Source organism: Pempheris klunzingeri, chromosome 10 (genome assembly GCF_042242105.1).
Source record: "Pempheris klunzingeri isolate RE-2024b chromosome 10, fPemKlu1.hap1, whole genome shotgun sequence".
Taxonomy (NCBI): Eukaryota; Metazoa; Chordata; class Actinopteri; order Acropomatiformes; family Pempheridae; genus Pempheris; species Pempheris klunzingeri.
Window position 1 is genome coordinate 6,033,161 of NC_092021.1, and position 13,561 is coordinate 6,046,721.

Here is a 13,561-nt window from a genome sequence, read left to right on the forward strand (position 1 = left end):
GTGTAGTATTGTCACATGCATTTGAGGTCAAGCTGTGTTTGGTTATGACGGTGAAGTGACTTGTTGAATACGACCAACAGCCTCAGCATGGTTCATGTAGCAATATCTTGACATGCTACGTGTTAATGTTACACTCTTTAAACTAGGAACTAGTCTGTAGGTAAGGGTTTTTTTCAGTTATATATATATATATATATAGCTTTACTTAAAAAGGTCTTACGCAACTTACGCAAACGCACCTCGAGTCTAAAGCTCTAAAGAGTTTTTTCAACTCATCATAAGAAGAGAGCGATGTGACGATGCGGATGAACTCAAAACGTCTGTTCTTTTTCAAGCTTAACATGTAGGCAACTGCAGTATATTCACTGTTTGTCGTCTTTCCCTGAACCTGGGTCAAAAACGTTGCCAATACTTCTCATGGTTTATTTTAGCCCATTAAGGCACACAAGTGGGACGTGATAAAAAGTCACTGAACTTGTGCTTTTCTGTGGTTCTTAGCTGGCACAAGCCTACCTGGAAACACAGGTATGCTAGTACCAGCTAGCTCCCCCAACCACATTGAACTCAGGTTAAAATGAGCACTATGAATTATTTGCAAATACTAATGGGCCCAGGTTGATCTGTTTCCCTCCCTGTGTTTTCGGGGGGGGGTCTCTTTTCCCCTCATCCAGGTCTTCTTCTTCATTCTGTCTCCCCAGACTGTTTTCTTTTCTCCAGCATCTCTGTCCAGGGTTGGGGTGAACACAGACTCTATAACAAATCCAAATGGATTAAACTCTCACTGCCTCTCCCCCCCCCCCCCCCCCCCCCCCCACATCTTGCTCCCTCCCTTATTGACCAGGTCGTGTGCGAACCAGGAGACAAAGCTCCGGCAGCGTGGGTGGGGCCAGTACCTCGGTGGTGGACAGTAGGGGGCGCAGCCGAGCCAAAGTTGTCTCCCAGTCCCAGCGTATGTATACTGCATACATCGCACACGTGCTACAAGCTCAATTGAAATCACATTCTACACATTCAGCATTACGCAGCTATGAGTGTTCACACTGCACACCAATCTGTCCCTCTCATATTCCAGTATGGTCTTTGTCTGCATTGGCTGTGAGATCATACTAGATGTTTTGCGGTTTCTCGTACATGTGTTTGTTTCTCTATCGCAACAGCACCCTCAAAACACTTCCATTCACCCACAAACCTTGCGTCTTTGCGCAAGCGTGCCCACATGCATGCACGGTACGTGTGCTTGTGTTTTAAGTATGTACGCGTGTGTTGGTACCTTTTTATATTCTTGAGATCTGTCCGTCAATACACAGCTAACATGTTCACAGCCGTCCAGAGTGCATGTTGGGTAAAATCAATAAACATAACCCCTTCTGTCTCATTTTGACCGTTCTCGATCTCCACCCTGTCCTGCCTATTGCTTCCATCACCCAGGATCCAGATCAGCCAATCCCATCAGTGGTAAGGCCTCAGCATCATCCAATCATGAGCCAGATGCCTCATCCTTAAGCACCGCCCCCCCCCCTAGCACACAGAGCTTTGCACGCCGTCTTTTAGCCTTTTACGTTTATGTCACCACATGCAGTAGCAGCATGCTCCACTCATCACAGTTTTTATTTGTGGTGACTTTCCCCCACAGTTTGAGAAGCTGTTTGGAGTTGTAAATGTTTGCCATCAGCCGTTTTGTTGTCCTCCGTGTTTGTTGTTTAAGTGTTGTATGTTCACATTGGTGACTGGTGCCACAGTAAATGTCTTCCCACAGCACATTAGGTTAGAACGTGGATCCAGCCCCCCACCCACACATCATGTGTGTCTAGGCTGTAACATCTGTATTTGTTCATTCACATTGTAATATCACTAAAAAAGACAATATAATATGTTATGTTGCTGTTCCATACAGCACTGGGTGTGCTGACACAAGGCTTGTCTTTTTGAGACCTGACTCAGTCCGAGCATGTTATTAAAGGTTGTGCGACTCCCTCACCCTTAACCCAGCCAGCGTCTCGCCCACTGTGACTACTGTCTAACCATGGTGCATGTTTCTGTGTTTATTGGTCCTCTGTCCACCGACAGCCGGCAGTCGCTCCAGCTCCCCAGGAAAGCTACTCGGCCACAGCAGCTACGGTCGAATCCCTCGAGCCACCGTGGCGTCCTCCACCACACCAACAGACAAGCGCAGCAGGATCCCCCGCAGCCAAGGCTGCAGCCGCGAGACCAGCCCGAGCCGACTGGGCCTCGGTAAGGCCAGGACTCCGGCACACACTTTCTCTTTCTTAAGTGACGCGCTAACTGTAGTTCGGAAGGTCTGCGGCCTATGTGGTAGAAGGCTGGAAGTAGTGAGTAGTACTGTGAGTTTCTTTTGTAAATCACAGCTGACTTCTTCATTACTCGACACATATTAACCCACGATTCTTCCTGAAACTCTAGTTTCTAAACCACCTGATGCCCCAAATGAAGAACGCTTATTGTGTAAGCAATGAATGAGGAAGGAATTAGGTCATTCAACTGGCTACATGAACTGGAGCTTGCCTGCAAGTGTGTTGTGAAGGAAGAACAATAATCTGAAATGCATCACAGTGTACATATGGGTGATATGTCCAAAATCTTTTATCACAGTATGTTTATATCACGACACAATAATTGTTCTGTAAATTCAGTTAAGAAATAGTCTAGTAAAATAAAACATGCCTCACATGCGTGCCTCATATCAGACAACACTTGAGTTAATAACTCAACAGACTCAAAACAATAAATCTTTCAAAAAAGAAGCTTTAAGGTTCTGCATGGGAACCGTAGTTTTAAGTCTCACAGGTGTTAAGGTTATCAGGTGTATGTAGCCTGACTTCAGGCCTCCTCCTGCTCTGTGATTATGATGTCCCTCTCCTCCTCCAAGTTACCTTGCCAGGCCACTGCATTCGTGAGGTCAAGTGCGAATCGCATGATCGTGTGGTATTGGGATCAAAAATAGCTCCTGCGGTAGAAAAGGTGTTGCCAAATCTTTACTAGTGGACATCATCAGCACGTAGCATCAGTGTTGCACGGATGAACTTGTCTCTCGTCAAGTCCATGCCATTAAAATGTGCAGGCATTGTGACAAGACTCATTAGTGAGTGTAAAACTAATCAGTCACATGCTCCACATCGTTAGACACGTACCGACAAGAAAACAGGTGAAACAGGACTTTCCTATCTTAACTTCCTGATATAGAGATAAGCTTGTGTTTCTGTTTTGTCCTTCGAAACACTGCAGCACTCACATTTCCTGCATTTGCAGCATCTGCAGTCCAGGGGACAAAGACAGAAGTGTCTACATTTGTGCTGGTTTTCACTTCCCCTAGTTCTCCTTTCATCATTAGGAAAGTAAACATCAATTACACTCAGTAACACTTCCTCACAGATCAGTTCCGATGTACATTATAATTGGTTTGGAGGGAGCGATGGCTATGGGTGTTATGGTAGTTGGCATGAAAATGTCAGATGTTAAAAATAATGTAAATCAGTTTTCTTACTTGAAACTGAGGTTCAAACTACAGACACAGTGAAATCCTGTCAAGTAGAAAATACATTGTTACTGTTTTGGTCTTCACCATTTGGGTTAAATAGGGTAGCTGGCTAATATTAGACAGAAACCCTATACCATATGACTATCTAGCTGTAGTGGGGTTGATGGACTTTTTGTAGCTCTGTGCGAGTTTTAATGAAACGTGGTTTCAATAAGTTGAGTCTGTCTTAATTTTTGTGCAATTTGTCTGTAGTTAAAAACAGTAGCAGAGGAACATGGTTGGTATCCTCCCTTTTATCAAAACAAACCTGTAAACATCCACCTTCTTTTAACACAATTTGAAGTGTCGTTTCCTTAATATCAAAGCTACATACCTACACCTATAATCCTTTGCTGACGTATCTAATCACTGTCACACATTAACAGAAGCTCTAGTTGCGTCCAGACTGTCTAACCTGCAGTATGCTGTTTGACCAACTCACCCACCCAAGCATTCTACCACTGCCACCGCTCCTCCTCCTGTTTTACTGTCACTCAGTTTCTCTTCTTCTCCTCACTCTAATGTCCTCTTTCTTCTTCTCATCTCTCCAGTCCATCTTTATGGCAGTTAATTTTGTGTATACCCCTTCACATTTTTTTCTAGACCAAGATCTCAGCATCTCCTGGCAGGGTTGCCATGAAATTAAACACAGTCTAGCTGTCAAATTAGCACACACAATATCTCATCGCATATTGAACAAATTTCAGCACATTCATGGTCTCAAAGCATTAAAGTCTTTTGATTTTAATGATCGTATAGCCTTTCTCATTTTAGCACCCCCATGTGTAAGGTTCTAAGTATAGCAAAGGGTTGTGGCTTGTTTCAACCAAAGTTTTCTTTGGTGTCATGAATATTTCAGCCTGGAGACACAGTACAGTACGCAGGGGTTTTTTCTTTGAGTCTTCTTCTCTCATAACCTCTATAACCACCTCTTCTTTTCCTTATTTCTGACCCCCATTCTGCCATGGATGCACACTGACATTCCCCACCTAACTTGTTGTCCTGACAGCCAGCCTGTGTGGTAAAGCTCTTCTTCCTGCTGCTCTTCCCTACCGCACGCTAGCCCGGAGCCGCATTCCCCGTCCCAGCATGAGTCAGGGTTGCAGTCGCGACACCAGTCGCGAGAGCAGCCGCGACACCAGCCCCGCTCGGGGCTTTACTCCTCTGGGTGAGTATCGCTGAGCTAATAGCTGTCTGGACTTACCTCTCCCAGTGAGTGTCCCAACCAGACAATCTTGACCAGTTGCTTACACCAGCCTCCCTGCTGTTGTTGGTGGTCTCTGTAGTGTCTTATGGACATTCTACCTCTGCCTGTCTTTCTCTGTGCATGCACTAACTTTTCATTTTTGAGTTTAGGGAAGATTCCTGTTCTATGTGTTCTCTTCTGAATCCTAGTTTTTTTTCTTTATGGTATAAATGACAAGGTAGACTCTCTACAGCTGGATTCATCTATTTGAACTGTTCCCGAATGAATCTGTGTACAAATGTTGTGATTTTAGGTGCAAGTGTCATTATGAAGGGTTGCTGAAGACATTAGAGTAAGAAGTTGGATTAACAAAAACAGCTGGTATTTATGAAACCAGTGCACAGCTTAGTAGCTGCTGCTGGAGTTCTTATGCTGTGACTTTGTAGGTATTGATGTCAAAACTCCACATTGCTTTAACAGAAATAAATCTACAAACCAGGAGTGGAGAAGTATGTCACCGCTCAGTCTGTCAGTACTTTAGAGCCAAGCTTAAGGGCGGTCAGTGCTGTCAGCACAGCATCAGTGAACTGTTTTTCTTAGTTGTTCCTTTTATTGTGGTTTTTGAGTGTTTCTATCAGCCATCAGTCTAAGTTGTTGGTAATTTAACTTGCAGACTGGAAATAGGTTTGAGATTAGTCCTTTACGTTTTTATGTTAAATAAGCAGACTGATGAATGCTCATAGTTGAAGTAAGTTTGGCTGTGTTTTATTCTAATGGTCATGAATAATGCCCCCCCCAGACACACACACACACTGTACTGTGCTCTATATCTAAATGTAATTCATCTAAATTTGACTCTTTTCACACTGCAGAGCCAGCTAAAATCTCTGTAAAGGCCAAGGCATACATCATGATCATTTTTAATTTGTCCAAAAATGATTAATAAGCAAGCGGTGATCTTGACTGTGCAATGGGCAAGTTCTTACTAATCTCCTATTAAAGTGTATGTCATATATCAGAAATCCACAGTCATTTGTTGAAAGTTGATATAAATATCAAGCCAGAGTGCACTAATCCATTTATTAAGAAAAAAAAACATGACATAATGAGTGCAGTGATATCTGGCGGCCAGTGCAGCAGTGTGGAAATGGCTCCCGAGTGTTGCTGTTAAACCTGCCGTGTCTGTCACTAACCCCCTGGTCCGGGTGTTGCCCACCTCTACTGTCCCCTGCAGCCTCCCGACGTCACTCCCGCTCAACCAGCGCTCTTTCCACAGCCGACCCCCACAGCCAGTCAGGTGACCTGCATGCCCAAACCTCCCAGCCCCTCTCACTCCCCCCCCCCCCTCTATGGTTATGTTAAGTCATGTGACAGCAGGCTGCATCCATCATTCCATCATTTTATGTTGCCTTCAGAGTATTTCTGAGCGTTTTATCCAGCGTTTTAGCAAACGGGATAGGTAAGAATGGACAAGTCGTATTGTTATATGTTTAGCATCTAAACAGAAACATTCTGTTTTCATCTGCTTGTGCCTTAATCACCACGCTCCATTTTCAGTGCCTTATGTTTACTGTTTTGATTTTAGCTGTAATTTTCATGGAATTGTGATCGACAACCTTTTATGTGTGGACTCGGCCTATCTTTAGTCGTTATTTGCCCATTTCTCATTCTTTGAACTTTGTGAATTGTCCTGCCATTGTTCTGATTTTGAATGTTTAAGCTCGTATTTGTGGTTTGTCCTTTTCGGTGCATCATTTGTGCTGCATATTCTTCATCTCCCATAGAAACAGCACAGATGCGATTTATGCCTGTGCTTTTGCCTAAAAGCATGGTCATTCTCTATTGGGTTTTTTTCTTTGTAACATGTATCATTTCCTTTTGGTTTTGGTGGTTGGAGACATGAGAATATTCCCCTCTTGTAATCTTTTCAGTACACGTATTTGCAGTATATATTGCTTTACTTTCAAATGTATCCACAAGAAGCAAAGCTTCCTTTGCTTTGCTGTTCAGGTAAGTTACAATGGCCACATTTCTTTGATTACTAGGCTTCACTCACCATCTTCCTTTACCTTTACCATTTCCCGTCTAGACCGATATGGTTTGATTCACCAAGCAAGAATCTCTGCGTCGGTCAACGCCATGAGGGTCCTTAACACCGGCACAGAGGTGGAAGCAGCAGTTGCTGATGCTCTGGTAAGGAGAGTAGAGACATATACAATAGGTGTGTTGTTATTGAGAGGGGACTGATGTTAAAGCAAGCACTAGGCAGGGTTTTCATACAAACCTTTTGGATTGAATTGAAAACTAGTTCCCCTATAAAGGCCTGAGAAGGTATGAAAAAGCCTTAAAGTTAATTTGCTAAAGTTTTGAATGTTTTATCTTGTCTGTTAGAAGAAACTAATGTTTTTATTTGATTTGCATGCTGTCAGGACAATACACACTCGTAATTAAAAGCTGGATTGTGATTGTTTTTGTACATTGTACTTTGTCACTGTAGCTACAGTAGTTAGCCTGTCAGCTCATACTGGGCAAGTGCTGATTTTAGCAAAAACACATTTTTTACTGGTTGATCTGTCCATTTTCTGACACTTATCTGGGTCCAGGTCACACTTATCGATCAGTCATCCATTACTAGGTATTATTGTTATATATAGCAAGGATGTACTGGCAAAAATTTGATATAAAGGTCAATAGATTAATGTATTATGTACATAATTGCAGACCTTTTTGACCTTACTGGTGTTGCCCTATTTTTAGACCTGTATAGCCATGAAAAAGAGAATACATAGCATTCTGTGTGGTATTGGAATTTGGTGAATGCTGCAGAAGTCTTGTGAAACCATATAACTGAAAGTAACTTTGCAGACTGTTTTTTTCCCCCTATTATTAGCATTTAAAGCTTCTTAGTGTTGCTTTATAAACATCTCACAAAGCCAGAACCCAATTTCTGGTTTGCTTATTGAGTATTTATGTAGCACACTGAAGATATTTTTCTTGGATGTACATCACTTCAAAAACAACTGTAAGAGTTCTTTACTTCACTAAAAGATCAAAATCAATCCTTCCTACAGTGGTTGGTTGAACCCACTATTTGGTATTGATTAGGGGTTAGAAGCAAGGTGGCTGTTCTGGAAAGGTTAAAGGACAATATCGACCAGAATCATGATTTCTTCTGTATTTATAACACATTAACGGAGAAGTAGATTAAAATGGCTTGAATAACATCAGGCCTAAGCGATGCATCAAGATGTCCACGTGCTCCTTTATTCAGATCAGATCAGTTAAAATGTGAAATGTCTAGTTTTGTTCTTTACTTCCCCTTTAAACCTTCCCTCTCTGCTCTTCCCTTCTCGGTTGTTTGTTACCATTACAGCTATTAGGAGACTCCAGGAATAAGGTAGTTGGTCATTTTACATACTGTTCATATATCTATGCCATCATGCACTAATCAAATTCAGAAAACAATAATGCAGCTTGCCTCATTATATTGGCTCATGACACCCTTCCACCCCGACCCCTTGTGATTAATTTATTCATTTTTTTAAATTTAAGTTTACCTTGAAAGTTTATGTCCATTGCATCCCAGTAGTGTGCATCTGTGGTACCTCAGCAAAGTTATTTTTTTCACATTGTGATTTGCAGTAATGTGCTAAACGTTGTTATTTTGCTACATTATCCACATGTTTATTCTTATAAAAGACCATGAGATGAATACACTCTTCTGTTTGATATATCCCCCACTGCATTGCATTTGTAGTCAAGACCTTTGCTCACATGCTGCACCGCTTGACTGGCTTTTGACATCCATTTAAAACACGTTTAACTGAGGAATCTTATACCACAACTGTTTATGTATCAAATTTAGCCTTAACTTTAAAATAACATCTACTGAACAAAACAGGAAATTCACATTTCACATAACAGAACAGAAAACTGCATGGCTACCTGATGCAACTGGCGTCTTGTATCAAAGATTTTTGCCTCATGGCTGAGTTAATTTGCCTCGGCACATTTCCTATAGAGCTTGGTTAACATTTAGGTGTCGTGCTGCGTGTCTTACATTTCCTTCGCGATCTTCTTCCTCCCACAGAGGAAGCCACTGAGGCGGAGGTACGAATCACCGGGCATGTACTCTGATGACGATGCCAACAGCGATGCATCCAGCGCTTGCTCAGAGCGCTCATATGGCTCAAGGAACGGCGGCATCCCCCATTACCTGCGCCAGACGGAGGACGTGGCAGAGATCCTGAACCACTGTGCCAGCTCCAACTGGTCAGAGAGGAAGGAGGGTCTCCTGGGCCTGCAGAATCTCCTCAAGAGCCAAAGAATACTGAGGTGGGAATGGGCTCGTGTGTCTTGGCTAAGATGTCACACTGTGTTAGAGTCGAAGTGTGAGCCTTGACACACTATGTCCAGCTTGTTCAAGTGTGACCAAAGGCTATAACTGTGTGTCATTTGCTGAACATTAAAATGAGGGAGAGCATGTAGGAATTTCTAGCTGGACATAATCAGGACTTTTGTGTGCGTCTATTTGCTGTTTACAGCCACAAGGGTTTCAAAGCACACATGATTGATTTTGAAAATACAAATTTAGTCATGATAGGGAAGAGCATCTTGACCGCAAGTAAGGGAAAAAAAGCCCTATAGTGTGTCCGTCCCAACATCCACACTTGCCATATTTGTGCCTTCTTGTGTGACGTATTCTCAGTAATTGCCTCGGTGCCCAAATACCTGTTAAGACCACAAGTGTGTGTGTGTGGAAATGTATCAAGGCTCTCCGGGACATGCTTGATTTAATAAAGGCATCCTTCGGTTCAAGCAAATGCAAATACTGCACTCACGTTTATGCAGCTCAGATGGTTTGATGGAAGAAATAAGTAGGATCAAGCATACAGTTACAGGTGTGGCACTGTGGTGAATTATGGGATACACTTACCTGAATATCACCTCGTAGCAATATAAGGAAATGTGCGCGTCTAGTGCACTGTGCTTTGCTATTTTTTAATGTGGGATACATTTACTTACTACTTGGTGGTATATAAACACACACTTCTGAAGACCTCAAGTGTGGATACTGTTGGGAGACCTTTTGTCTCTGAATAATGCTGAAGAGCAAAGTGACCGGACTGTCTCTTATGGCACAATATAAATTAAAGCATTTTATAGGATGGAGATGGAACTGTAGGAGCATAACCGCTGTGGGTGTTATGATCATTAGTTAGAGCTTTAGTTTATATTTATTCACCTATTTGCACTGTTTTTACTGTACATAGTATTCTTATTTTCTATTTCTTATTTCTTTGTATTTTATCTTTTCATGCTGCCATCAGAGCTGCTAAACTGCCTTTCATTGTTTAATATTGTTGCACAATGACAATAAAAAGTTTATATTCTATTTTCTATTCACATTTCACAGTTACATTTGAAGGAGTAAATAAGTTCTGCTTTGGAAAACTGGTTCTTAGATTTCAGTGTCTTTGTGTTTTTTTTAATATGAGGAGCATATGGAGCACTTTGCTGCCTTACTGACTTCCTTTGCATCTCTCATTCATTGCAGTCGAGTGGAGCTGAAGAGACTTTGTGAGATCTTCACAAGGATGTTTGCAGATCCACATAGCAAGGTAAAGAGGATGCGCTATACTAACTGAAGCACTACAACTAACTGTGACTTTGGTGTAAAGGCATGGCATCCAAAATACAGAAATAAAAGACGGAGCTGTGACTTACCTGAAACTAACAGAGTGTCTCTTGTTGCATGATCTGCCTTGCTGTGGATTTAACAACAGAGAGTAAGTGTGTTTTCCATCCATATTCCTGCAGACATGAATCAAAAAAAAAAACAAATCGAGCAGTGTTCCTAAATGTTACAATTGTGCACATGTCCTCAGGTGTTCAGCATGTTTCTGGAGACTCTGGTAGACTTCATCACGGTACACAGGGAGGACCTGCAGGACTGGCTTTTTGTCCTGCTCACTCAGCTGCTAAAGAAGATGGGGGCAGATCTGCTGGGATCGGTCCAGGCTAAAGTCCAGAAAGCCCTGGATATCACAAGGTCTGAAGCACAAGCCAGACATGGCTCTCGGGGGGATAACAAAGATTAGCGACTGTGGAAAATAGTATTCCATTCATCTATTTAGTCCATGTAGAATGTAAACCTTGATAACCTGTTTTAATAACCTTTGTTTGCTCATTTGTCACTCACTTTGTTGTAAATTCTGAAAGTAAACCAACCAGTAGCAACACCCTCACGATCCTTAAGTGACATTTCTACACTAATTAAAACTGTGACAGATGATGCTGTCATCCAGCTGAAAGACCCATTACTTCCTATGTCACTCAATTAGTGGTCAGCCTTACCATTGAGCTGTCTGGTCTTTATTTCATTAACTAAAGCTCGTTCAATACTGTTCCAGTATAGGATTACAGTCTAATATCAATCTTTGTCCTTATCTTTGTCAGAGATTCCTTCCCATTTGACCAACAGTTCAACATTCTGATGAGGTTTATCGTCGATCAGACTCAGACACCCAACCTCAAGGTAAAGTTAAATGAGAGAGACCGATTTTGTTTATAGGCAAGATGGTTTTGATTAGTCAGTGTGGCTGATAAAACCTAGTAAGACATGTGACCGAATGTCTCTTTAGGTTAAGGTCGCCATTTTGAAGTACATCGACTCCCTGGCTCGGCAGATGGACCCCACGGACTTTGTCAACTCCAGCGAAACGCGCCTGGCTGTGTCTCGTATCATCACCTGGACCACTGAGCCCAAAAGCTCTGATGTCAGGAAGGTAGGCCATGATTGCCTGTCAGTTCATATTCATTCTTATTCTAAGTATGTATATATCCAATACGTGTCTTTTTAATCTTAATTATTGGAGTTATATTGATGTGTTATTTTAAGTTTAGGTCAAACACGTTGTGATACAGGACACAGCAGTTGCTTTAATCCTTATGGTGCATTGTCACAGTTCTAAACTGAGGAAATGAAGGGCCCACAACTGAATTCTTATGCTTCCAGGTTAATGAAAAGAGGCTACATTAGATCTCACATCAAAGCCACATTTTTTTCTGTTGTTTTTTTTCCAACAGCAATTAGTATGGACGTGTAGCCTAATCTACATAGGAATTATGCCACACTAAACTATGGAAACCTGCTTGGAGAACTGTTAAGTGTCATGACGTAATGTGAAATGAGTTTAACTGATTTTTAGAATATATATTTGTGGGACAGATCCATCATCTCTAAAGGGAAGCTTTGTTTTTTTGACAGCCAGTGGTATCTTGTATGCCGTATCTCCGCTCTTTTGTCATTTGAATTCTTCACCTTATAGTGTTTGTTTATCAGCAGTTGTAAACTTTGTTAATAGGCACTCTCTCTGTGGATGGCCTTGGGTCAATGGCCCATTACCCCCCCCACCCCCACCCCCACCTTGTGTGACGTGCGTCATATGCTATCCCTCTGTATCCCCTTCTGTTTGTTTTTCCACTGCTCTTCTACAAAATGAAATCTTCACCGAGCTTCAAACCTTCTGACCTTCAAGCAAGTTGGAAATAAATCTAATAGAATAGAATAGCTGAAAGCAATCCTCGCTTTAGTTTGTCGTCTTGTGTACAAATATGGGAAAATGGATTTATACCCAATTGGTCTGTGCCAGTTTGTTATGAAAGACTGGTTCAGAGTTGCATCCATGTGTGATGGACCTGTGTCATGCTGTAATGCCCCTTCTGCCTTGCCACTGTGCCCCAGACCCTTCATAACTGGGTGAGCGAGGAGCTAGCTGGCAGGTCCAGTACTGCAGCCTTACTGTCAGCTGAGGGCAACCAGGAAGAAAGGTGTAAGCAGGTAGAGCCCGCTCCAACAGCCAGTCACATCACGACATGACAAGCACGCAATGCCCCGCCTGCCTGGTGCCTAACCAACACCTTCAAAACCGTGAAAACTCGAGTGTGACATCTCTCACTCACCTCTACCATTTACGCTCCAGCTGTTTCGCTGTAACAACCTGAAGGGAAAAAAAATCACTCAGTGCCTTGCAAAGTGATCACTCACCAAATAGATTAAGCTTGCTGCAGAAAAGACTTAGGTTTAACCTTGGTATTTTTCCAAACACAGGAAATGCTTGTTGCTTTTTGTGAATGGACTTTTAAGTCAGTTTTAATGCTCAACATTGATAGGAGTGCTGTTCTGTTAATACTGTGTGCCTAACACATTGTGTTTGTCTGACTCACCGTAACATCTCATCCATCTGCATACCTGCATGCTGTTAACATTCTATTTTTCTGCAAGAAGAGAGATTTATAAGACTTTGTCTTACTGGTAGTGTAGCTCACGCTTATAATAACAGTAGTGTTGTATCTGTGTCCATTGTGCCAAGTACCAGTATTATACGTGATTGCATTACATTATGTTGCATTCATTTACTTAATCCAAAGCAGCATATGATAACTGTATTCAAAAGTTGACAAGAGCAACGGCTAGATGATGTCAAACATCAGTGTGTATTCCTCTCAAACAAACAACAGAAATCGTACCCATTGCTATAGTACAAGTGGTGGGAGTTCAGCTTTGGCACAAAAAGTTTGGAATCACCGCAATAATATTTCCAGAATATAAGAACATGTACACATGTACGATCCAATGCAATCCAGTTGTCCCATTAAGTCTACTTTTAGTATGCCTATAATGCTCTGCTGTTTGTGATGCTGTAGTTGTTAACTTCATCTCACTTGAGTTTCCCGTCTTGACATAAATTGCTTACACATGTATACTTATGTATAGATTATATACTGTCTAATCACTGAACTCATTATTTTTGTAACTACTGTCATTATTTTTAGTC

The 13,561-nt window shown here is 41.9% G+C and overlaps 1 protein-coding gene across 1 annotated transcript in view; it reads left to right on the forward strand.

The window, feature by feature from the left end:
• The window catches only part of clasp1a (cytoplasmic linker associated protein 1a), a 74,351-nt gene that overhangs the window by 51,635 nt on the left and 9,155 nt on the right, over positions 1-13,561 (forward strand). Inside the window, exons 20-32 of the mRNA XM_070838555.1 lie at positions 842-949; positions 1,429-1,455; positions 2,068-2,232; positions 4,545-4,703; positions 5,956-6,018; positions 6,811-6,914; positions 8,095-8,118; positions 8,812-9,056; positions 10,279-10,342; positions 10,508-10,510; positions 10,610-10,773; positions 11,181-11,259; positions 11,366-11,509. Of these exons, the coding sequence (XP_070694656.1) occupies positions 842-949; positions 1,429-1,455; positions 2,068-2,232; positions 4,545-4,703; positions 5,956-6,018; positions 6,811-6,914; positions 8,095-8,118; positions 8,812-9,056; positions 10,279-10,342; positions 10,508-10,510; positions 10,610-10,773; positions 11,181-11,259; positions 11,366-11,509 (1,349 nt within the window). The remainder of the gene's footprint in view (positions 1-841; positions 950-1,428; positions 1,456-2,067; positions 2,233-4,544; positions 4,704-5,955; positions 6,019-6,810; positions 6,915-8,094; positions 8,119-8,811; positions 9,057-10,278; positions 10,343-10,507; positions 10,511-10,609; positions 10,774-11,180; positions 11,260-11,365; positions 11,510-13,561) is intronic.